The sequence below is a fragment of the Ovis canadensis genome, chromosome 23 (assembly GCF_042477335.2).
Source record: "Ovis canadensis isolate MfBH-ARS-UI-01 breed Bighorn chromosome 23, ARS-UI_OviCan_v2, whole genome shotgun sequence".
NCBI lineage: Eukaryota > Metazoa > Chordata > Mammalia > Artiodactyla > Bovidae > Ovis > Ovis canadensis.
Genome location: NC_091267.1, coordinates 46,099,817 through 46,127,083, shown reverse-complemented (window position 1 = coordinate 46,127,083; position 27,267 = coordinate 46,099,817). Strand labels below are relative to the sequence as shown.

General features: G+C 41.8%; 1 protein-coding gene across 5 annotated transcripts in view; it reads right to left on the bottom strand.

Moving 5' to 3' along the window:
- The window catches only part of OSBPL1A (oxysterol binding protein like 1A), a 219,987-nt gene that overhangs the window by 15,995 nt on the left and 176,725 nt on the right, over window positions 1-27,267 (bottom strand). For all 5 annotated transcript variants that reach the window (XM_069569001.1, XM_069569002.1, XM_069569004.1 and 2 more), the window contains 4 exons: window positions 23,887-23,962; window positions 3,755-3,889; window positions 2,490-2,587; window positions 1,169-1,351 (listed from right to left, as the gene is read on the bottom strand). In XM_069569001.1, coding sequence (XP_069425102.1) covers window positions 1,169-1,351; window positions 2,490-2,587; window positions 3,755-3,889; window positions 23,887-23,962 — 492 coding nt within the window. The remainder of the gene's footprint in view (window positions 1-1,168; window positions 1,352-2,489; window positions 2,588-3,754; window positions 3,890-23,886; window positions 23,963-27,267) is intronic.

Sequence of the window (27,267 nt, the reverse complement as noted above, 5' to 3'; positions counted from 1 at the left end):
TATAGTCCCACTTGTTTATTTTTGCTTTTATTCTTTTTGGTGTCAGATTCAAAACATCATTGCCAAGACCTATGTCAAGGAGTCCACCACCTGTGTTTCCTCCTAGAAGTTTTATGACTTTCAGTCTTAGGTTCACGTTTGTAATCCATTTTGAGTCAATTTTGTGTGTAGTGTAAACCAGTGGTCCAGCTTCACTCTTGAGCATGTGTCTGTCCAATTTCTCCAACTCCACTGAGAACAGTCATTCCACTGTATATTCTTGGATTCTTTGTTTAAATTAATTGACCCTACTTGCATGGACTTATTTTTTGGGCTCTCTGTTTCATTGATTTATGTATCTGTTTTAATGCCAATAACTATCTTTTAATTACTATAGCTTCGTAACACAGTTTGAAATCAGGGAGCATGATGCCTCCAGCTTTGTTCTTCTTTCTCAAGACTGCTTTGCCAATTTGGGGTCTTCTGTGATCCCATACAAACTGTAGCATTGTCTTCTTTAACTTGTGCAAAAAATGTTATTGGAATTTTGATAGAGACTGCGCTGAATCTGTACACTGCTTTGTATAGTATGACAAAGTTTAACAGTACCTTTTCAATCCATGAGCACAGAATTAACAATTTTACTTACAATTGCATCAAAAAAAAAAAATACCTAGAAGTAAATTTAAGCAAGGAAGTGAAAGACTTGTATAGTGAAAATGGTAAGACGGGAATGAACAGAATTGAAGATGACACAAATAAATGGAGAGATATTTCATGGCAATCTTTTTATATCGCAAAAGGAGAGAACTTTCAACTAACCTAATGTCTAAGATGTGCCAATGTGATTGTTATTTCAATATTTCTCAAAGTGAATTAATTGTAAAAGATGATTAAACAAGGCATTACCACCATGATAATGTCACGGACTGATTAACTCCATTTAATCTTAAAATAGATCTAAATAAACCCACTGTCATAGTTAAACTGTTTACACATACCTAGGCTGATTAACCACGGCTGTTGCCACATTTCTCAAATTCTTTTACATGACAGCAGAAAATTTATGTCTTATAAAAGCAGCTTTGTTTTCTCCAGCTTTCGAACAACAAGGTCAGGTCTGCGTGTAAGTGTATATGCTAATGAGTACGTACACATGAAATGAGTAAAAGGTATGATTCTAACTCACTCAAGAAGCTCCAACGTGATGGTTCCTTTGGGTTCTGCTTCTACGCTCTTCCCCCAGAACTTCAGTTTGGGATAGATTGAGCCATGAAAGATGAAATCATTGTTCAATCCTTCAGCATGAAATGCACTAATGGGTGGGTGATGGCTGACCTGCTCAGAGATGAGTCTGAAACCGAGGTCATCTCTTAAGATTTTAAAAAAAAAAAAAAAAAAGGTAGTGTTATAATAAACTCACCACAAAATATATACATTATTGTCATTTCAGTCTGAAAGCAATGTTAATATATGTACTACCATGCGTAAAACATACATCAGACGCCGTTGTATAGCACAGAGGGCTCAGCTTGGTGCTCTATGATGATGAGAGGTGGGAAGGAGGGTGCAGGGGTGAGAGGGAAGCTCAAGAGGAAGGGGATATATGTATACTTAGAGCGGAGTCATGTTGTTGTACAGCAGAAAGCAATACAACATTGTAAAGCAACTATGCTCCAATTAAAAATAAATCTTTTTCAAAAGCAATGTTAAAGTATTAAGGAAATGGATTTGACAAACTGAACAATTCTTTATTATCATCCTGATGAAAAGGACAATACATGAGAAAATGCAAAAATGCACCCCAAACAACTAAAACCAGTGTTATTATACATCGAGCTACTTAAACACATTAAAACAAGGAATACCCATGAATTGTGGTGATTTTCATGAATTGACAATACTAGCCATGTAAATTTAAAACTTATCATCCCATCATCCCTTATACTATCATCCCTTAAGTTAAAACTTATCATCCCTTATACTAAGACAGAAGAATCTAAAGTGTCTCCTTTTCAAACATCTAGGGAATAAATGAGATCAAAACTTGTGGATAGAAGAGAAAGATTCAGAAAAACAAAAGCCAAATGAATTATCTGTGTGTAAAGAAGCAAGCAATTGCAGGCAGGCAGGCAGTACTGCACCCTTAGATACATTCACTGCCTCTATGCCAACAATCTAAGTTTATGCTAATATATTTTATACAGTTATTTTTTAAAAATCTATCCTAATGAGCTACATAACTAGAAAGGATGATGGCTAATCCTGCAAGATCAGGAATACTGAAATTCTCGTATTTACTTTTAATAATGGTCCACTTTATATATGCTTTCATATTTTTGACAATCTCTAAAATAACAACTATCACAGAAACAAACATCAAAACTGTTACCTTTTCTCCAGTCATACAAAATGTTGGTAAATGCTCAAAAAATATCCATTTTCATTTGAAGAGCTATATAAATCATGCAAATTCAACTATCCGCCTGGAATAGAGTGGAAGATCTTACCGAACTAATTCGTAAGTCTCTCCCAGAAGTGGGTTGAAAGGCTTTCCAGTGCGTTCCCACTGCGAAGCAACAGCAGAGACAGCAAATGCAGCTACACACTGTGGGACAGAGAGTTAGCATTAGTTAAAAATAGCCTCACTGGCTCCTCATTCTTTCAGGAACTGAACTTTTGCTGAAGACAGTAATTTACAAAATGATTCTGTGGAGTTTAATTATGTTGTATTTTTAAGATGGCTTAATAAGCAAACTAATAAGCCAATGTGGATATTCAGAATTAAAATGACTCTTGAGTCTCTTCCTGTAAGTCATCCCAACTGTGGTTTTCATAATATACTCACAGTGTTACAAATACTCTCAAGGACTTTAAAAAAAGACTCTCAAATCTGACATTACTTTTAATTCCTTTAAAATTTCTAAAAAGTACATCACCAGATGGTAAAGAATCTGCCTGCAATGCAGGAGACTCAGGTTTGATCCCTGGATCTAGAAGATGCCCTGGAGAAGGGAATGGCAACCCACTCCAGTATTCTTGTCTGGGAAATCCCATGGACAGAGGAGCCTGGTGGGCTACAGTCCACTGGGTCACAAAGAGTCAGATGTGACTGAGTGACTAACACTTTCACATCCCTTTTAGGATGGGGTAAAGAGATAAAACCAAACAAACTGGTATCAAGTCCAATGAGGTTGGGAAAAGCTGCTTTACATACATGAAAGGACACAAGACTCCATTTAGAATGCTATTGCTTTGTTGGAAGGAGAACAGTGTATCCACTCTCCCTGTATCTAGTCCATCCATATACATCACATGAATATTTCCCTTCAAAAAAAAAAATCAAGACGTACAATTCCTTCTTGTCCTCTTTTTTAACCTATAGTAGTATGTGTATATTTATATAAACACATAAGCATAAATACGTTTATTTATATGTGTATGTATATACATGTCTTCCTAGAAACACTCTGAGAAGTCTGAAAGGCTGAATTGTCTTCCCCCAACACAATGCCACTTTCTAAAACAATGAATCAGAAACAGCTCACCAAACTCAGGTTTGGTTTTGGACCTTTCTGCTTTCTTCCAATCCTCACTGGTCTGCGGAAGGAGCACAGATGACAATCCAAACATGCTATGTATTAATAACATTTCCTAACCTAGCATTAAACTTAACATGACTTCTGTGCGTGTAGGTTGGGGGCGGGGAGGCAGGGGAGGTGGCAGAGAAGACCTTCCAAGACTTCAGTCTTTCCCAGGGCTTGGTGACACGCACCTGCATCCTTTCCACAGGATCAGCGAGCGAACTGGCCTTGTGGATGAGGTATGTATGCTCCATATATTCAGTGAGTCGCTGGAGGAAGCTCAAAGGCTCATTAAATATAACTGGCATGGTGATCTTGGAGAGTTCCTAGTGAATAAGAAAATGGAAACTGATGTCCAAAATACACAGTAAACCTACATGCTTCCGTCCCGACATAACAGGTTCCTGGAAAGAAAGTCACAGAAAACAGCGACCCAGGAAATTTAATTAGTATTAGTTCAATTTCCTAAGTATTCCCAGATCATCTAACCATGTGGAATATACTGTTCTAGGCCTTGAAGGAAATACAAAGACTACCCAGACGGTCTTCCTTGGCTTCGAGGAGCTTGCAGTCTACTAGTGATCAGTGAGATGACGACTGTTACTAAGTCTGCCTCAGCTCAGAATTAGCAAATGACAAATAAAGGTGATGGGGACGCAAAGACCAAACATCTCCACACTGGGCTAGGAAGCTACCGCAGAGACCATTTTGGGGGATGATTTTTCAAAAGAACTTCAGACTGCTTTTCACAGACAATATTGAGGTTTTCTGAGCACATTCATATGCATTATGAACTAGGGTGCTAGACGGCTAATGTATATTTCACAGAATAGATATTCAATTCTGTCTGATAGAATGACACAATCATGTAGACTTCCGAGAATAATTTAATGACTGGGCAGGGGTCCTCTAACCTCAATTGCAACCTTTCACCTCTATTTACCATATCCTGGGGCTTCCCTGGTGGCTCAGAAGGTGAATCCACCTGCAACATAGGAGACCTGGGTTCAATCCCTGGGTTGGGAGATGCCCTAGAGAAGGGAATGGCAACCTACTCCAGTATTCTTTCCTGGAGAACTGCATGGACAGAGGAGCCTGGTGGGCTACAGTTCATGGGGAAGCCAAGAGTCAGATACGACTGAGCAACTAACACTGTCACTTCCACGACCATATCCTGCCAGCAAACAGGAGCACCACAGGATCTTAAAAAAAAAATTCATTAGATAACAAACTTATCTTGGTTTTCTCTAGATTATTCTGATAATCTTCCCAACCTTCCACCTATCATTATTTACCTTTCTCGTGGGAATCAGGTCTTTCATGAAACCTGCTAACTAAAACCACGATCATGTGAACAACCCCAAGGCACCATCCAGGCTGAATGCCATCTGCTTCCTCCCACCCCTCTAAACATCTACATTCTTACACATGTACACAATTAAGAATAAAGTGACCTTCACAAAACTACAACCAGCATGTGCACACGCACACACACAAAAGAAGCTCATGTATTATCATAAAACACTGCAGAATGCAGACAGATGTAGCATCTCAATGTAATGAAAAGAAATGATAGGTTTACACTGCCTCTCTGGGAAGACAAAGGAGAACAGGAATGCATAAGGAGATAAAGAACAGAAGGCTCTTTACTATGTAACACCCTGAGATCTTGGTAAATGCAGAAACTCACTGGTGGGCCAAGTCAAGAAAGGGGGGACTGCCAAGGCTTGTCTTAACTGAGATGTCTCAGACTCTCCCTTTTACTTAAAATACCTTCATGGGTTTTTTCTTTTTTCTTTTTTTTTTTTTTAAAAAAGAGGAGTATGCAATGCTCAGTAATAGACGTAAAAACATGAAAATGCTTCTTTCCTTAGAGGCAAAGCATCAACAACAGTTTGGGGTACACTGCTGTGTATTTTCACACATGTATGTACATGTGTGTGTACACATACACCTTACTGGATTTTTTAAAAGCATGGCATCTGCTCTGTGTACTGGCTCACTGACTTGCCTTTTTTGCTGTCCCGGTGTTTGGAGGTCTTACACACACATACAGTACATCCACTAAGTCTGTCAAGCTCTTTGTAATCCCTGTACTATTCAGTGGTTAAGACATCAGAACCAGACTGAGCTCCATGACAGGCTCTCTCATTTAGCAGTCATGCAACTCTGGCCGAGTTAAACTCTGCCAGCTTCCTTACAATACCATGGCATTAATCTAACAATGTATATAGCATAATCTACTACAAAGCATTCTTCTAAGACCATTACTTGCAAAACACTTAAGACTAGTTCTGGGCACATTAGCAAATGCTACATTTATTCATTAAAAAAAATTTTTAAGTCTATATATATATAGAAGGGAATGGCAACCCACTCCAGTATTCTTGCCTGGAGAACCCCACAGATGGAGAAGTCTGGTAGGCTACAGTCCACGGGGTTGCAAAGAGTCGGACACGACTGAATAACTTCACTTTCACTTATGGTATATGGCTATACCATGGACTATATACTATGGTATATAGCTATCCCATGAACAATTTAATCTTTTAGAACATGAGCAAATATGGTTTTAAAGTAAATTTCTATAAGTGGGTTTTTTAGGTCAAAGGTGTGCACTCATTTAAAATTTTTACTGTTACTCCCAAGCTGAATGCCTTCCAAAAAGCTTTTATCCTATTTGTACTCCTACCACTGCTGCCTGGAAGTCAGATTTTCTTTTAACATCAAAGGGAGGAGCAGTACTTCCAATCTGTTCATTCAATCATGGTCATTTTCTTTATAGAAAAGTTTAACTGAAGGACAGTCAAATATTGAATGGGGCAAAGTAGTCCACTTTTAAATCTAGAATGAAGATTAAAAAACAGAATCCTAAACATAAACATTAGGGAGTATCAGACCACCTTACCTTACCTGTCTCCTGAGAAAGCTGTACGCAAGTCAAGAAGCAGCCATTAGAACGACATGGAACAAATGCCTGGTTAAAAATTGGGAAAGGAGTACAACAAGGCTATATATTGTCACCCTGCTTATTTAACTTATAAGCAGAGTACATCATGAGAAATGCTGGGCTGGATGAATCACAAGGTGGAATCAAGACTGTAGGAAGAAATATGAACAACCTCAGAAATGGATAAATTCCTGGAAACAACATACCTACCAAACTTGAATCATGTAGAAATAGGACATCTGAACAGATCAATTACTAGTAAAGAGACTGAAGCAGTAATCAAAGGCTTGCCAACAAACAAAAGTCTAAGACCAGATATCTTTACTGGTGAATTCTGCCAGACATTTCAAGTAAAATTAATACTGATCCTTCTCAAACTATTCAAAAACAGAAGAGGAGGGAACATTTCCAGTCATTTTACAAGGTCAACATTATCCTGACACTAAAACCAGAGAAGGACAAAAGCAGACCCAGAAAAGAAAATTATAGGCCAATATCCACGATGAACACAGACGTAAAAGAAAACATTACCAAGCTGAACTCAACGATACATTTAAAGCGTCATACACCATGCTCAAGTGGGATTTAGTCCAGAGAAGCAGGATGGTTCAACACAAGCCAAGCAATCAATATGATATACCACATTAGTAAAATGAAGAATAGAAATACATGATCATCTCAATAGATGCAGAAAAAGCATTTGACAAAATTCATCCTTTCATGGTAAGTTCTAGCCAGAGTACTAACGCAAGAAAAAGAAAAGGCATTCAAATTAGGAAGTAAGAAGTAAAATTATCTCTATTTGCAAATGATATTATAAATAGAAAACCCTAAAGACTCCACCAAAACACCAATGGAACCAATATGTGAGTTCAGTGAGTTGCAGGGTACAAAACCAGCTTACAAAAATCAGTTGTGTTTCAATACACCAAGAATAAGCTATCAGAAAAAGATATTAAGAAAGCAATCCCATTTACAATATCATCAAAAAGAATAAAATACTTAGGAATAAATTTAACCAAGGAGGTGAAAGATCTATACACTGAAAACTGTAAGACGTTAACAAAAGAAATCACAGAAGACAGGAATAAATGGAAACATATTCTGTACTCATGGATTACAAGAAGTGAAGTGAAGTCGCTCAGTCATGTCCAACTCTTTGCGACCCCATGGACTATAGCCTATCAGGCTCCTCCGTCCATGGGATTTTCCAGGCAAGAGTACTAGAGTGGGTTGCCATTTCCTTCTCCAGGGGATCTTCCCTACCCAGGGATCGAACCCGGGTCTCCCGCATTGTGAGCAGACGCTTTATCCTCTAAGCCACCAGGGAAGCCCCATGGATTACAAAAGTTGTTAAAATGTCCAAACTACCCAAAGTGATGTAGTCAATGCAATCCTTATCAAAATTCCAGTGGCATTTTTTCACAGATAAAGGAAAAACAATCCTGAAATTTGTATAGGACCACAAAAGACCTTGAATAGCCAATCTTGAGAAAGAGCAACAAAGCTGGAGGCATCGAGCCCCCTGATTCCAAACTCTATCACAAAGATATACTAATCAAAATAGTACAGAACTGGCATAGCAATGGACAGGTGGATGAATGGAATAGAGAGCCAAGAAATAAATCCATGCATTTATGGTCAACTAATTCTTGCCAAGAATACACAATGGAAACAAGCTAAGTGTCTATCAATGGATAAATGGATCAAGAAAACACAGGTGTGTGTGTGTATCTATATGTGCACATATACATGAATATTACTTGGCCTCACAAAAGGAAATCTTGCCATTTATGACAACACGGATGAAACTGGAGGCACTTATGCTAAGTGAAATAAACCAGACAAATACGGTATTGTGTCACACAGAGGCGAACCATAAAAAATATATATATATTGAACCAATAAAAACATAGTAGAAAGTCATTGCCTAAGGGCTTCAGGGTGGGGAAATTAAGCAGAAGTTGGTAAAAGTGTATGAACTTTCAGTTATAATATGAATAAGTCCTGAGGATCTACCACATAACATGGTAGACAACTGATAATGCTGTTTTGTATGAAGGAAAGAGGAGAACTTCAATGCTGTCACCAAATAATGCTACACATGTGAGGAGCTGGGTGTGTTAATTAGCTTGATGGGGGAATCCTGTCACAATACATACATACATCCAATCATCTTGATATAGACTTTAAATATCTGTCAGTTGTACCAAAAAAAAAAAAAAAAAGTCCACCAAGATGGTCTCTTTTAAAGCAACTTGACCATACAAAGTACACATATAGAAATAAAATTCTTCCAACTTTTTTTTTTTCAACATATCTTTCTAAAAACTTTTAACTCAGCACCTACTAGGTGCCAGGCACTGCTTTAGACACCAGATTAAAAGTCTCATTATGCGACTTCCCTGGAGGGTCCAGTGGTTAAGACTCCACACTCTCAATACAGGGAGTGTAGATTTGAGCCCTGTTCAAGGGAACTAGATCCCACATGCTGCAACTAAAGATCCCGCCCAGTCTAATTAATTAATTAATGTTTAAAAACATAAATGTCTTGTCATAGCCAATCCTGACCCGGAATGCCCTCACTTCCCATAATTTTTTTTTTTTTTGGTATCTCTTCCCCGGTAGAACTTCAAAGCCCAGTTCAAGCCTCTCCTCCTTGATTTCTCATCTCTCCCAGCTCCTGGAACACATAATCTGTATTGTACAAGTGAGCATCTGATCACAGATTGGATGACCTGCTGCTATGTCAGAAGTATTAACCAACACAACTTGCTAAGTACCCAGTGATACAATTCCCGAGGGAAGGGATAATAGCTCATACTTGCCTGTGTCCTCATGCCCTCAGAACAGAGCACAACACAGGTGCCCCTGCTCCCACGTGCTCCCGTGTATTCCCACTGTCCCCGAGTTTACTCCGATTGGGCGTTTATCACAAAGCACTAGCCTCTCTCAACTCTTTCACCGGAATACAAACTCCCTGAGCTCAGAACCCTCTTGTTGAATGATGCACGCTAGTTCACATGGGAAAATGTGTGAAAAAGTAGGTTACAATGCAACATGTTTAAAAATATTTTGTAAACTGTATGTTATATAGAGAAATATTAGAAGGTAGCGGTATCAAAAAGTTAACAGCGGTTGTCTCTAGGAGTTGGAAGTCCAGGTAATCTTGATGATCTTTGCGCTTTTCTGTATTTTCTAAATTTCCTAAAAGGGACGTGTATTTCTCTTACAATCAGGGGTAAAACAAGAGGTACAATTTAAAAATCTTAACACTTTCAGCCTGGCCAAAGGAAGGGATGGGGAAGCTGACAACCTCGAACCATGGAAAGTGGACCACCTTAGGACACACAGGCTGACATTCTGCTAGTCATAAATTAGACAAAAGAAATACAGTGTATCTGGCATGATGGAAAAGGAGGAGCAGCTAGATACACTCAGAATGGTCCAGTCCTGGGGTCCCAGGACAGCAGAGTGTTGTGGCTGAAAGAAGGCCTTCTGAACAGAGGGCACAATAGTGGCTGCCAGGGCTGGGTGTGGGAGAGAGGGGCAGAGGGGGCTTTGCTGACCCAGGGATGCAGAGCATCGGCTACATGAGATGAAAAGAGTTTCGTGGAGAGAGAGCGGTGAAGCAGCACAAGGATAAAGTACAAATGCCACTGAACTGCACGCTTCCAGTTAGAATGGTAACCATTACACTGTATGCATCTTATAACTTGAAAAGAACAAAAGAAACGAATGGGCTGAGAGCACACGCCCCTGCTACCTAATGCTGGTGTCACTTCTCCACCAAGCGGGGACTTCGCTTTTGGGATTAGATTAGTTAGCTCACACGAAACACTCACAACAGCGCCAGGCATACATTAGGCGAGCAATGCATGTCAACTATGGGATCACTACTGTTAGCAGCACATGCAAGACGGCCAAGCCCTCCAAGGTTGTGAGGAGGCAAGGTGGCTTCAAAGGCTGGGATACCGTGTCCTGTCACCTGGCAGCCAAGCTGCAGAAGCGCCACCCTGGGGGCAGTGTGGCTTGAATTCTGACCTTAAAAGGTGAGGGAGTGAGGGAAGGACACCTCTTTCTCCCCTCCTCCCCGCCCCAGCCGGGAGGCATCATGTAGTCCTGCCAAGGCTGGCTGTCGGGTCCAATCGCCAAGACGACAGGGGCTTCACCAGGGCGGCGATGTGAGCCCTGGCCCTTGACGGTATGTGACATGAGTGATGCCATTTCTGACTCTGCTCTCGTTTCTACATTTTGCTTTGTGGTGCACACGAGCAGGGTGAGGTTTAAAGGAATTTTAAAAGGATTTATTCAGTAAAGGAATAGAAGGACTTTACCTGGAAGTTTGAATTTGAACTTTTCCCCCTAAAAATACTAGAATGGCTATTAAACACTCACTGAGGGAACAAAAGATATGCCAGTGGGTGACACCTGCTGCTTTCATAATGATGGTGGGCTTCCCAGGTGGCACTACTGGTAAAGAATCCGCCTACCAAAGCAGGAAATCCATGAGATGCGAGTTCGATCCCTGTGTTGGGAAGATCCCCTGGAGTAGGAAATGGCACCCTACTCCAGTATTCTTGCCTGGAAAACTCCACGGGCAGAGGAGCCTGGTGGGCTGCCATCCACGGGGCCACAAAGAGTTGGACACGACTGAGCGCACGCATACACACTATGCACACACCATCATCATGGTGGCTCAGGGCTTCCCTCGTAGCTCAGTCGGTAAAGAATCCACCGGCAATGCAGGAGACCTGTTCGAGTCCTGTGTTAGAAGATCCCCTGGAGAAGGAAACGGCAACCCACTCCAGTATTCTTGCCTGGGGAATCCCATGGACAGAGGAGCCTGGCAGGTTACAGTCCATGGGGTCACAAGAGTCAGACATGACTTAGCAACTAGACAATGATGATGACGCCAGATGGGAATCCAGGCCTAGGGCCTTAATCTTTTATCTCTATGCTATGCATTGCCATACCCTCACATATATATTCCTGAGAAAATAAACAAGCAAGAATGGGACAGTCACAAGCCTGCTAGATACTGGCTATTTAGCACCTGTTGGTTAGACTTCATATGAATCAGCAAGTCAATGAAAGAGTGTGGTGTCAACTCTGGAGACCAAGTCACAAAGGACATGGTTTTATCATCCATTCAATGGGCAGATTCCTTTTTAATCATTTGAAAAGCTTCCCAAATTCTAAAAGGGTCTTTACATCCAATTTTGTCATCAAGAATAATTTAAACACCTTTCTCCTGCTTCTTTCAGCAATTCAGAATGCAAGCACTCAAGAAAATGAAAAGGCAAGCTTGTGGCCCAAGTAACAGGGAGTGGAAGGGACAGAAAAAGCCCTGGTAGAACATACAAATACAGATCCAGACAACCATAAAAACCACCTCGACTGTGTAGAACAGTCTAACAGATTATTTAAAATATAGCAATGAACTTGCAATTTTTTTTGCCTCTATTAGCCTGTAATTATTATTAAACTTGGAAGGAAAGTTATAACCAACCTAGAAGTGAAGTGAAGTGAAGTCGCTCAGTCATGTCCGACTCTTTGCGACCCCATGGACTGTAAGCCTACCAGGCTCCTCAGTCCATGGAATTCTCCAGGTAAGAATACTGGAGTGGGTTGCCATTTTCTTCTCCAGGGAATCTTCCCAACCCAGGGATTGAACCTGGGTCTCCTTCATTAAAGGCAGATGCTTTACTGTCTGAGCACCAGGGAAGCCCCATAACCAACCTAGACAGCATACTAAAAAGCAGAGACATTACTTTGTCCACAAAGGTCCATATAGTCAAGGGCTATGGTTTTTCTAGTGGTCATGTATGGATGTGAGAGTTGGACTGTGAAGAAAGTTGAGTGCCGAAGAATTGATGCTTTTGAACTGTGGTGTTGGAAAAGAATCTTGAGAGTCCCCTGGACTGCAAGGAGATCCAACCAGTCCATCCTAAAGGAGATCAATCCTGGGTGTTCATTGGAAGGACTAATGTTGAAGCTGAAACTCCAATACTTTGGCCACCTGATGCGAAGAGCTGACTCATTTGAAAAGACCCTGATGCTGGGAAAGATTGAGGGCAGGAGGAGAAGGGGACAACAGAGGATGAGATGGTTGGACGGTATCAACGACTCAATGGACATGGGTTTGGGTGGACTCCAGGAGTTGGTGATGGACAGGGAGGCCTGGCATGCTGTAGTCCATGAGGTCGCAAAGAGTCGGACATCACTGTGTGACTGAACTGAGCTAAATCTTACAATTATTTTAATTGCTTAAATTTAAATTTATATAATGAAATTTATATAATGGATATATAATGAAAAACTTGGCAATACAAATTATATTTCGCTCCTTCTTGGAAATTCACAGAGACACCACTTTTACTTACAAGACAATGAAGTTTGGTACTGGATTCTCTAGATGCTGTATACAACCAATGAATAGGGTATATATTCCAGTAATAGGAAAAGCAACAATGCATATTATGAAGGTCAAGTTTCAGGAAGAAACATGAGCTAGAATGCTTTTATCACTGAAAGCTTCAGTCAGCTGGAAAAATTAAATATTTATGCCAGGCAATTCTACCTTGTGACCCAGCTGAAAGCAAAGTTTAAATTTATCCATGCAAATTAATAGCAACCAATGATGAAACCGAAGAAACTCTTAATTGCAGCTGCTCATCAGCTGACAAACTGAGAAGAAAAAAAAAGCAGGCTGCTTTGTCCCTTAAGCACTATATAAACAACCCACAGGCAAGGCCAAGTCTGAAATGAGAAACAGTTTATAAGTGTTACGCCTAGCATCATAATGGCCAACCGAGCAAATATTTAAGACCCGGGTTAGAGAGAGCAGCTCAGCTTGGGTCTTAAGCTAAGTCTGCCAGTAGGCAGGATGCTCACCCAGGTGTGCGACCCAAGCACTAGGCGGGCTTCTAGGTTCCTCACTGACGGGCAGCACTGGTAGCAGCCTGGGCTCTGTCCCCTGGGTGTGCCAAGGTTGGCACTGGATCCTCTCTCCACAACAGCCCTCCTACCTTGCACAGCTACCAAAGACGTGAAAATGTATCCTCCTTACACAGAAGGGCCTTGGACAGTCAGAGGTCTCTTTCCCATCTCATGCTACCCAGTCCCCTCCCTCTCCACAAGAGGTCTGTCCTCTGTAAGTTGACCATCACGTGAGGGGTTCTTGCCATCCTAATACACCAATCACACCCAAAGTGGCCACACCAAAACCTCGCAGGACAGCCCTTGGGGACCACTCTGGAGGCACAGACTGAACAAGCCTGCCACTCTCCTGCCTCTTTCTGTGGTTACACCTCTGCTCCTCGGCTCTCATAGACCAGCCCTGGGGAGCACGCCACCCAGAAACAAAGGAACTACACACCGGACAGGGGTGTCTGTGTGTGAACTGAATGAACCACACCATGGATAGCTGGATGCAGCCAGTGGGGGGGGGGGGGGGGGGGAAACATGGAGGAAAAAGACAAGAAAAGCATTGAAGGGCAATATATTCCTTTCCTGTTCTTCCTGTCTTGTAGCTGTACACTGTCAGGGTTGGGAGGCTGCGCGAGCCCTCTTACTAGACCAGCACCAGGTGGGAACACGGAAGGATGCCTAAAGCACTGGCTGGACGCTTGGACCAGAGCCACGGTCTCCACACCGTAGTCCCCGAAGGTTCCCTGTGACTGTGGGCAGGGATGCTGAAGGGGAACGGACCCGTGGGTGCTCACCCTGCACACGCGCGCCTACCTAAGAACTGATGGGCCGAGGATGCACCTGCACTGGAAGTCACTCTGTGGCCCTTTTCCCACTTCTTTTACAACGCCCTTTGTTTCATAAAGAGTCTGCCTGCAATGCGGAAGACCCGGGTTCAATCCCTAGGTTGAGAAGAACCCCTAGAGAAGGGAATGGCAACCTACATCGGTATTCTTGCCTGGATAATTCCATGGACAGCCCACGGAGTTGCGAAGAGTTGGACACGACTGGGCAACTAACATTTTCACTTTTCATTTACTTGGTGCAGGGAGGGGTGGGAGACCCCACCCCTTACACCATCCTGAATCCTAGCGTAGCAGTTTTGCCCCAATGTGTGAAAATCTTCAGGGCGCCAAGCAAAGGAAGTTTAGAAATACAGTACTGGCCACACTGCTATATTTAAAATGGATAACCAACAAGGTCCTATGGTATTGCACAGCTAACTCGGCTCAATGTTATGTGGCAGCCTGGATGGGAGGGAGTTTGGGGGAGAATGGATACATGTATATGCATGGCTGAGGGCCTTCGCTGTTCACCTGAAACCATCACAACACTGTGAACTGGCTGTATCCCAATGCAAAATAAAAAGCTGAAAAAAAAGAAGAAAGAAATACAGTACTGGTTCGTACCAAGGAAATCTCCTTAAGTCAAGGCCTGTTGTTTCTCATAAGACAAAGACCCGACATTAGAAGCAGGGTCTTCCGGTCACTTCTCGGATATTCATTTCAGATCACCGTAGAGTGGGGTGGTGGAGATGACACATTTTGTTTAACTACTTTGCCTCTTCTGCCTCCTGTCTCTTAAGTCGGTATTTATGTTATAATGTACCCGTTTGGGCAAAGCTCCGATCTTATCTAGAGCTTATATTTAGAATTCAAGAATGAGACAGTTGTCGTGACACAGACCAACGTGTTTATCTGAACCCCAAAATAACACCACAGTCCTGACAGTGACTGACCGGGGATGCGTCTGAGGTCACGTGGCAGGTACTCTGCATCAAGAGAATGAGAGGAGTCTAAGGTTTTCAGGGAAAACATTTAAAGCTCATGGTAAGACAAAAGAATTTCATGAAAAAAAGATTATACAAGGTACGTTTTAGGGAAAATATCTTCCGTTTTCTCAGCCCACTCTCAGTATTGCAAAGTAGATGTGAGTTACAGGAACAGAAATTGAGAGCCCTGGCGAAGCAGCTCCGCTGCATTTCCCAGAGACCCAGACGCCCAGGACTCCAGGGAGGGTAACAAAATCTCCTGCAAGTTAAGAGTTTTCTAATGTGGTTTCCAATAACGTTAAAAGAAGTCTTAATTGAGCTGTCAACTTGTGGATCATAAAAAATTATTTTTGATGGGTGATATATTACCATTTGACTCAACGTACAGTCGGGAAAAGGCCAAAGAATGGATGATATTGCTAGATATTAAAAAAACACAGAACTCCTACTCCCATCTATTAATATAAGCAAGCCTTCTTAATCTTCAAATCTACTAAAAAATAAGAACATAACTGTTACTGCCCTGTCTCATTCTAGCAATGCATGAAATTCATTCTCAGATATCTTAACCCAAATGAAAAAATCCTTTTTAATGAATAACATTTTATCTTTTGTGGTACAGTTTCATAAACTTTGTAACGTTTGTTATTTTGATCATTCATGTAAGAAGAAATTGAAACTTCTAGTACTCAAGTCTTATGGCCATAAAATATAAATACTTAAATTTTAATTTTACTCTATATTTTTGGGATAGCAAAGTATGATACAGTACTCAATAGAAGACTTACAAAGATGAAAAAAATTAGGTTAGGGTAATACTCTATAGTAAATATAGAACGGAAATAGGAGTTAAAGGAGCAAAAAAATAGATAAAGTTTTCAAATCTCTTATGGAATTTGGTTGTACTGAGTAACTTTAAGAATGATAGAATATTTCCACTTTAGTAACTTAGTATTTACAATATAACAGATCTTCCTCACCCTTTTATAATAATCTAACATTAAGAGTTCCAAAGAATAGCAAGAAGAGATAAGAAAGCCTTCAGCGATCAGTGCAAAGAAATAGAGGAAAACAACAGAATGGGAAAGACTAGAGATCTCTTCAAGAAAATTAGAGATACCAAGGGAACATTTCATGCAAAGATGGGCTCGATCAAGGACAGAAATGGTCTGGACCTAACAGAAGCAGAAGATATTAAGAAGAGGTGGCAAGAATACACAGAAGAATTGTACAAAAAAGATCTTCACGACCCAGATAATCACGATGGTGTGATCACTCACCTAGAGCCACACATCCTGGAATGTGAAGTCAAGTGGGCCTTGGAAAGCATCACTACGAACAAAGCTAGTGGAGGTGATGGAATTACAATAGAGCTATTTCAAATCCTGGAAGATGATGCTGTGAAAGTGCTGCACTCAATACGCCAGCACATTTGGAAAACTCAGCAGTGGCCACAGGACTGGAAAAGGTCAGTTTTCATCCCAATCCCAAAGAAAGGCAATGCCAAAGAATGTTCAAACTACCACACAATTGTACTCATCTCACATGCTAGTAAAATAATGCTCAAAATTCTCCAAGTCAGGCTTCAGCAGTACATGAACCGTGAACTCCCTGATGTTCAAGCTGGTTTTAGAAAAGGCAGAGGAACCAGAGATCAAATTGCCAACATCCGCTGGATCATGGAAAAAGCAAGAGAGTTCCAGAAAAACATCTATGCCAAAGCCTTTGACTGTGTGGATCACAATAAACTGGAAAATTCCGAAAGAGATGGGAATACCAGACCACCTGACCTGCCTCTTGAGAAATCTGTATGCAGGTCAGGAAGCAAAAGTTAGAACTGGACATGGAAAACAGACTGGTTCCAAATCGGGAAAGGAGTACGTCAAGGCTGTATATTGTCACCCTGCTTATTTAACTTATACGCAGAGTACATCATGAGAAATGCTGGACTGGAAGAAACACAAGCTGGAATCAAGAGTGCCGGGAGAAATATCAATAACCTCAGATATGCAGATGACACCACCCTTATGGCAGAAAGTGAAGAGGAACTAGAGAGCCTCTTGACGAAAGTGAAAGACGAGAGTGAACAAGTTGGCTTAAAGCTCAACATTCAGAAAACGAAGATCATGGCATCCAGTCCCATCACTCCATGGGAAATAGATGGAGAAACAGTGGAAACAGTGTCAGACTTTATTTTTGGGGGGCTCCAAAATCACTGCAGATGGTGACTGCAGCCATGAAATTAAAAGACGCTTACTCCTTGGAAGAAAAGTTATGAGCAACCTAGATAGTATATTCAAAATCAGAGATATTACTCTGCCGACTAAGGTCTGTCTAGTCAAGGCTATGGTTTATCCAGTAGTCATGTATGGATGTGAGAGTTGGACTGTGAAGAAGGCTGAGTGCCGAAGAATTGATGCTTTTGAACTGTGGTGTTGGAGAAGACTCTTGAGAGTCTGTTGGATTGCAAGGAGATCCAACCAGTCCATTCTGAAGGAGATCAGCCCTGGGATTTCTTTGGAAGGAATGATGCTAAAGCTGAAGCTCCAGTACTTTGGCCACCTCATGCGAAGAGTTGACTCACTGGAAAAGACTCTGATGCTGGGCGGGATTGGGGGCAGGAGGAGAAGGGGACGACAGAAGATGAGATGGCTGGATGGCATCACTGACTCGATGGACGCAAGTCTGAGTGAACTCTGGGAGTTGGTGATAGACAGGGAGGCCTGGCGTGCTGCAATTCATGGGGTCGCAAACAGTCGGACACGACTGAGCGACTGAACTGAACATTAATATTTACGACTCCAAGACATTTAGCAGAAGTGCCCGCAGGGGCAGGCACCTACTCAAATTTTTTGTCCAGATGTCTTGGTTGCTCGACCTGGCACTGGCTCTGGTTTCCAAAGTCACTAAGCATGGTGACCCATGACCTAACCACTGGGTGAGTCCTGCTGACAAATCGTAAAAGGATTGGAGAGAAGAGGAGAAAGAAAACAGGGGACACAGAAGACAATGGGATTATGACATTAGAATCCTTTAAAGGATGATGGGAGTAAGGAAATAAGGAATAAAGAATTCAAACTCCCAACCAACACCAGTATTAACGCTCAGATGGGAATCTGCTTAGTAAAAGCTTCAATCACAGAGAGACTTAGGATTGAATTCCAGTTATGTAAAGTATTCATTTCATGTAGTATATAACCCAACATTGGGTAACATAATCCTGTCCAAAACAAATAGGGAGAAAAAAAAAAAGGGTGTCATTAGTTTTGGAAATCTAAGTCTCTATGTTCTTTTGGGAAAGAAAGCAAAGGAAAATGTGTCCTGTGTGTGGCAGTGGAGGATGGAGCACAATAAGCCTGGCTGGAGCAGGTCCTCGGGCCCAGGACGTCACATGCCTGAAGACACTGACTTTCTTTCCTGATTGGTGGTGTTTAGGTGCTAAGTCGTGTCCGACTCTGCAACCCAACGGACTGTAGCCCGCCAGGCTCCTCTGTCCATGGGATTTTCCAGGCAAGAATACTGGAGTGGGTTGCCATTTCCTCCTCCATTCCTTCCTGATAAAATGAAGCTATACCTAGACCACATCTGGCAGGCAAGCGCCTACCATGGATTCTTAAAAGCCATGTCTTACTGGCTTCCTGACACTATGCCATAAACTACAACATCATAAATGAGGAGCACTGATTTCGAGAGCTGGGAGGGGACTGGGAGGTTTCCAGCAGAATGTCCACTCTCCCCACTCTGCTCTCACTGCTCAAGTCGACAGAGATGTCATGAAAAGCTATGGTGTGTATCAGATTTCCTCTGCAACTTTTGAGACTTCTTATCATAAAAAGATAAGCCAGGGCCTTCTTAGTGGCTCAGATTGTAGAGAGTCCACCTGCAATGCAGGAGACCCAGGTTCAATCCCTGGGTCGGGAAGATCCCCTGGAGAAGTGAATGGCAACCCACTCCAGTATTCTTGCCTGGAGAATCCCATGGACAGAGGAGTCTGGTGAGCTACAGCCCATGGGGTCACAAAGAGTCAGACACGACTGAGCGACCGACACTTTCTTTTCATCATGAAAAGAAGAAACTGAATGTGAAGCTATGGGAAGAGCTAGCTGAAGGGTCTGTCCATGGCTTCTGAGAGCTACTCACACAGAAAGGACCTGAAGCCAAGTGTCTGGACTGCTAAGTGGAACAGAATCACCAAAGTGCAGTGGGAGAGTTTTCAAATCTACCTTCACTTCAAATTCGAATTCCAATTGGTTTCACAGCCACCTAGCACCTCATACAGGCTGTTACCTGAGGGGTGCTAAGTTGCTTCTATCCTATCCAACTCTTTGTAACTCCATGGACTGTAGCCCACCAGGCTCCTCTGTCCATGGGATTTTCCAGGCAAGAATACTGGAGTGGGTTGTCATTTCCTTCTCCAGGGGATCTTCCTGACCCAGGGATTGAACCTGTTTCTCATGTCTCCTGCATTGGCAGGCGGGTTCTTTACCACTAGCACCACCTGGGACTGACACTTTGAAGTTAAGGTAATAAACTCTATGAATGTTAATACTCTATGAATGCTGCTGCTGCTGCTAAGTCGCTTTAGTCATGTCTGAGTCTGTGCGACGCCATAGACAGCAGCCCACCAGGCTCCTCCATCCCTGGGATTCTCCAGGCAAGAACACTGGGGTGGGTTGCCATTTCCTTCTCCAGTGCATGAAAGTGAAAAGTGAAAGTGAAGTTGCTCAGTCGTGTCTGACTCCTAGCGACCCCATGGACTGAAGCCTACCAGGCTCCTCCGTCCATGGGATTTTCCAGGCAAGAGTACTGGAGTGGGGTGCCATTGCCTTCTCCCTATGAATGCTAATACCTTCTAATTTTTGACCTATTTTCCTTGGGAGGGGAGAGAAGGAGGCAGATATGAGAGAGGTTGATACCAAAAACTACTTTAAAAATTTACTCTGGGGATGTTACTTGCTTTCTCTCTCAAGACCTGTTGTACTTTAAATCTCCATTGTGCACAATGCTGGCCCTTTTGGACTGATTCTCCTGCCCTTTAGAGGGGAACCTACAACAGCGCCCAAAGAACAATACTTCCAAATGCCAGATCACATGAATAAATATTCATCTAGAACATTACTCTCTTACAAAACATCACCAGGGAACACTTGCCCCGAATATTGCCTCCTCTGCAGCTCTTTCTCTATGATTTTATTCAGAAAGTTCTACAGACACAAGTTTCAAAACACGCCATGGTCCCCTTTCAACCCAAACAGCTCTGTTTTTATTTGCTTTATCTATGATTCAGCCTGTCTCTGTACAAACAGTTCTGCACCTAAAAATAAAGGTAAAGCCATTCTTCTGGAGAAATAGCGCATCTTTCCAAGTATGCCAACATAACATTATTTACCATCTTTAAAAGGATGGTTAATTTCCATTTAGATATAATGCTTGCTTGACACATACACCAGATGACTGTCAGTTAGTAGCCTGAACAAACTCAGGACACTACTGCTAACTCTGACATCCAGTGAGACAGGAGATGGCAGGAGACAGACTTAAGAGAGAGAAATACAGAAAGCTGGACTTTCCCTGATCACCAAAAAACACCAAACCACATCTGGTTTTCATACAAATTCTGTTGACTCAACAAACGTGATTCCAATTCTACAGTAACTGTGGATTTTATACACTGTGCTGTACTCTGCCTCTCAGCTGTGTCCAACTCTTTGCGATCCCATGGACTGTAGCCCGCCAGGCTCTTCTGTCCCTGGGGATTCTCCAGCCAAGAATACTGGAGTCGGTTGCCATCCCCTCCTCCAGGGGATCTTCCCGACCCAAGGAATCAAACCCAGGTCTCCCGCATTGCAGGCAGATTCTTTACCGTCTGAGTAACCAGGGAGCTCTTTCATTAGCAGGTTACAAAATCAATTTAATGAGCTAGAGTCAGCATTGATCTAATAGAAAAATATCATTTGTTTTAATGATGAGCATTTTTTATGAAACTAGCTTTAAACACACACATACTGATATACTTACATATTGGATCTCACTGATAATTACGTTTACTAAAGGTTTGAAAATATTAATTCTATAGGATATCATTTTTTGTCCTGAAAATTGCAGTTAAGAGATTAATGTGCATAATTAACATTTTACTTAAGAATATATACATTTGCCTTGTCCTGATGAGTCTTAATGTAAACAAAATGGAGTTAGAGCCCAGGTGTTCTGATTAAATGTGATTGAAAAGCAAAAGTGAAAGTCTCTTAGTACTGTCCGACTCTACGACCGTATGGACTATACAGTCCATGGAATTCTCTAGGCCAGAGTACTGGAGTGGGTAGTCTTTCCCTCCTCCAGGGGATCTCCCCAACCCAGGGATTGAACCCAGGTCTCCAGCATTTCAGGTGGATTCTTTACCATCTGAGCCACCAGGGAAGCCCAAGAACACTGGAGTGGGTAGCCTATTCCTTCTCCACTGGGTCTTCCTGACCCAGGAATCGAATTGGGGTCTCCTGAATTTCGGGCAGATTCTTTACCAACTGAGCTATCAGGAAAACCCTAAGTGTCATTAACTATTGATAATGATGTTGAGCATTAAGCTAAACCAGGGACTGTCATGACATTTTACATAAGTTATCTTATGTATCTCTCAACACAGCTATAAAGTACTAATTATTCTTCTAACTTTACTCAGGGAAGCAAGGCAACTTGCCCAGGGTCTCAAAGACAGGAAGTGGTAAGACCGGCATAAATCTTATTATCCAGCTACAGAGAGGTTAGCTGAGTTACTCTCCATACAGTGAAAGTAAAAGTTAGTTGCACAGTCATGTCTGACTCTTTGTGATCCCATGGACTGTAGCCCGCCAGGCTCCTCTGTCCATGGAATTCTCCAGGCAAGAATACTGGAGTGGGCTGCTATTTCCTTCTCCAGGGGATCTTCCAACCTGAGGATCTAATCCGTGTCTCCTGTATTGCAAGCATATTCTTTACCAACTGAGTCACTAGGGAAGCCCTTAAAATAGACGTTTCTGAGATTATCTCCTTGGACATTATGTTCAGGAAGTCTCAGATGACATTACTGCATGCAGAGAACCCGAGTGTTTGAAAAATGCTAACATGGGCACCCCAGCAGCTGAAAAGGATTTCAGACATCAGAATGAACATGTTTAGGAAGTGACTACATTTCCCAGTAGGCTTCCCAGGTGGCTCAGTGGGTAAAGAATCTGCATGCAATGCAGGAGACACAGGAGATGCAAGTTTGATCCTTGAGTCAGGAAGATTCCCCTGGAGGAAGAAATGGCAACCTACTCCAGTATTCTTGCCTGGAGAATCCCATGGACAGAGGAGCCAGGTGAGCTACAGTCCATGGGGTCGCAAAGAGTCGGACACGCCTGAAACGATGGAGCACAGTACACTTCCCAGTGCAGGGACAGTTCCTGGGGTACTAAGGATGCACTTTAAATTGCAAAATTAAGAAACGTCATGCCCAAGCAGATTCTTTAGCAGCTCAAGACTCACATGCTTTAAAATTTTCATAATTCTAGTTGGTCAAAGGTCATGCTGGAAGAAGTAAGAGAACTTTACTCAGAATCCAAGTCTGACTGGCATAAGGTAGTGACGTGGACTACTATTTTAAAGGGAATCTAAGGATTTATATGGATTTCTCAGGTGGCTCTGAGAGTAAAGAATGTGCCTGCAAGGCAGGAGACACAGGTTCGATCCCTGCATCAGGAAGATCTCCTGGAGGAGGAAATGTTAATCCACTGCAGTATTCTTGCCTGGAGAAACTTATGGACAGAGGAGCCTGGTGGGCTACAGTCCATGGGGTCGCAGAGTTGGACACAACTGAAGTGACTAAGCGTAGGATTTATATAATAGTCAGTTTCGCCATCCATCTCTCTCCTCCCGAAAAATCAGATCCACCTGCAGATAACTAAGCAAAAATACATTCCAAATGTCTGACATATACCACACTTACAAAGTACAAAAATCTGCTCTGTGCACAGAAGTGTAAATGAAATTATATTCTATACTGTGGGGAGTCTGTTCTTTCTGAGAGTATTTCTGAGTAATTCCATGCTGCTGCTGCTGCTGCCACCAAGTCGCTTCAGTCGTGTTTGACTCTGTGAGACCCCAGAGACAGCAGCCCAACAGGATCCTCCATCCCTGGGATTCTCCAGGCAAGAACACTGGAGTGGGTTGCCATTTCCTTCTCCAATGCATGAAAGTGAAAAGTGAAAGGGAAGTCGCTCAGTCATGTCCGACTCTTAGCGACCCCATGGACTGCAGCCCACCAGGCTCCTCCGGCCATGGGATTCTCCAGGCAAGAGTACTGGAGTGGGTTGCCAGTGCCTTCTCCAGAGTAATCCCATGGGTACATACAAATGTGGTGTGACAATGAGGCAAGAGCATTTTCTTTTCCTATTTCCTTATAATGAAAAGTCACATGAAAGTCATATTAAATAACATAATAAATGGTTAAAATTCTGTCAGGAAAACCTAGTGATAAGAATTTTCCTAATTTCCGATTCTCAAAAGTTTTCAGAAACATTGTGTATCACTTAATGCCAACATTAAGATTCTCTTTCAAGGATATGCATGAAACACATATCAGCTTCATATTGTGGAAATCAGAGTTAACTTACCATTCCGATACATTTTCTGAGGATGCTCCAGATACTGAAGTCATTTCTGGAAAACATAGGGGAGGGCAGGCTTGTTCTAGAAAAAAAAGAAAAGAAAAATAATATAACCTTAATAGCACTGGCAGTAGGGAAAAGAAGCTACTGTCATCACCACGAAAGCCACAGGCATACATTAAGGAGACATTAATATGCACGTAAAAATCTGCATGTGCAAAAGCAACAACACGAAGGATGCTAAATATCACTAGTCACTAGGGAAATGCAAATTAAAACCACAATGAGACATCACCTCACACCTGTAATAGCATCACCCAAAGATAAGGGATTACAAATGCTGACATCAATGTGGAGAAAAATGAAAGCTGTGCACTGCTGGTGGGACTGTGAACTGGTACAACCACTGCAGAAAAGAGTGTGGAGGGTCCTCAAAAGATTAAAATTGAACTCGCATAATATCTACCAATTCTGCTTCTGGGAACACATTAAACACTAACTTGAAAAGATGTCTCCATCCCCATGTTCATAGCAGCATTATTTATGAAAGCCAAGACATGGTAACAACCTGAGGGTCCACTGATAGATGGACAGTAAGATGTGGTATGTACTTCTCTGTCTCTCTCTCTCTCTCTCTCAGACACACATACTCACACACTCACAAAGAGGAATATTATTCAACCATAAAAAAATGCAGAAACCTGACCATTTGCAACAAAACTGACGGACCTTGAAGGTATTATGTTAAGTGAAACAAGTCAGACAAAGACAAATACTTCACGATCTCACATGTGGAATCTAACAGTAATGACAACAAAACCCTCATGAAACTCACAGAAAAAAGATCAGATTTGTGGCTGGAGAGAAATGGAGAAAGGTGGTCAACATGCACAAACTTTCAATTATAAGACAAAGAAGTACCATGAATATAATGTACAACGTGACTATAGGTAACACTGGAAGATATAATTAAGATACATAGTGAAGTTAAGAAAGTAGATTTTACAGTTCTCATCACCAGGAGAGGTGAATGGATGATGACTAAATCTACTGTGGTAATCATGTCACAATACTGCAAAATGTAAGATATATGTAACTCGAACCACTATACTGTACACCTTAACCTTAGTGAGGTATATCAATTATTTCTCAACAAAACTGGAAAAAAAGGTGCATCATCATAGAGAGGCTAAAACAGGGTCATTCTGGGCTTATATTCCCAGTCACTGCTATTTTGGGCCCTCAAAAATTTCAGAGCAGATCAACTGGCCCCACATCCTCACAGCTGTCCTGATCAGAATTCTCCTAACCCTCCTGCGCTGCTGTCCAGCTATTCAAACCACCTCAAAGGGACACTGTTCTGGCATATCTGACCTGCTGTCTGGTCTAAGACAGACCTCTCACATTCTGATACTCAATAAATTATTTTCCTTTAGCTATTAAATAATGGAAACAAAAATGCCATCTGATAACCTATTATCAGATTGTTTTTAAGAAATTAAATGGGAAAATGCCAACTCCAAACCCAAAGTAAAATTTAGGCTGGGCATCATATATCAGTACTTTCCCAGAGGTACTGATACTGAACCAAACTCAACCAATTCTGGATATACGGGAAAATCCTCTACAAATTAACCTCTAGAGAAGGAACATTCCCAAAGCCTCTGCAGGAGCTGAGAAGTTGCTGAGAGGAGGGTGGCTGTTGTCGGCGAAGGGTCTGCTGTTCCAATGAGCAACAAACCTGAGCTCAGGCATCCTGAGATCTCAGCACTACCAGGGGCAGGAGCAGGGGGTGCCCCGAACAACTTCCTGAAACACCCTTATAACGATGCTTTCTTTTCCATTATCTTAGGTTATGGTCAAGGGTGCTGGTTTTCCAATGCTGTTTGCAACATACCCGTGTAACTAAAATATTAAAGAAAATTTGAGAGAATAGCATTGAGACATATACAGTACCATGTGTAAAATAGATGACCAGTGAAAGTTCGATGTATGAAGCAGGGCACCCAAAGTCGGTGCTCTGGGACAACCTAGAGGGATGGGGTGGGGAGAAAGGTGCAGGGGGGCAGTTCAGGATGAAGGGGACACATGTATACTGTGGCCAATTCATGTTGATGTAAGGCAAAAACCAGCACTATATTGTAAAGTAATTATCCTATTAAAATTAAAAAAGAAAATATTAAAATTTTTACCTTCTATAGAATCTATATTCTATAAACTACTTCAAATTATACAAGTTACTAAAATTTTAAGTTTTAAAATAAATAATATTTTAAGATCCTCCGTGGTAGAATCCTTCTGATTTTCCTTTTTTTAGGAACATACACTGCTCATTTGGCAGATTTGTTATCTGCCCAATCTGCTGGATAAGTGGCCACAGATGGTACTGAAATCACATTCTCTATACAATCTAAGACTATCAATCTCGATGATGTGAACAATTGAATCAAGGGATAGAATCTCTGCCATTACCTAACATTTGCATGTATAATACAGTTTTAGAGATGCATATCAACTACATTTTTCATCTCTTGTCTATTAAAAAGCAAAATCTATGTCTAGGAAGTTATGAGCCTAAAATAAGTTTTGTGAAAACTGAATAAGGGACTGTATTGTCCCCAACAGATGCTTACATTAAATGTATGTGTATAGGTTACTATTCTAATTAAAGGCAAGAAGAACAAAAAAAAAAAGGACATATTTTACAAGCAAGAAGGCAGGAGATAAGAGACATCCAAGCTTTACTCGGAATAGAGGTTTAAGTATTTGATGAATGAGTTTTGGAAATTTATAAGGCCTTTTGGTACACATTACTCCTTTCATAAAGAATCTAGAGGGGTAAGATGCGGTGGGAGGTGGAAGGGAGGTTCACAAGGGAGGGGACATGTGTATACCTATGGTTGATACATGCTGATGTATGGCAGAAACCAACACAATATTATAAAGCAATTATCCTTCCATTAAAAACTAAATTAAAAAAAAGAATTTGGTTTATGTTGTGCTACTTAAGAGATCAACACTAGGGTCACTGGTGGGAGCTACAGGACAGCCAAGGTAACTATACTATAAACCTAACATTCTATAAAGCTAACATAACAGCTATGAGCCTCCCTGGTGGCTCAGTGGTAAAGAATCCACCTGCCAATGCAGGAGACACAGGTTCGATCCCTGGGTCGGGAAGATACCCTGGAGAAGGAAATGGCAACCCACTCCAGTATTCTTGCCTGGAGAATCCCATGGACAGAGGAGCCTGGCGGGCTACAGTCCATGGGGTCACAAAGAGGCCGTCATAACTTAGGTACTAAATAACAACATAACAGCTAACATAAAATATAACCTGTCTTATAGTTAATTCCAAATAGGGGAGACAAGAGATCTCAACAAGGA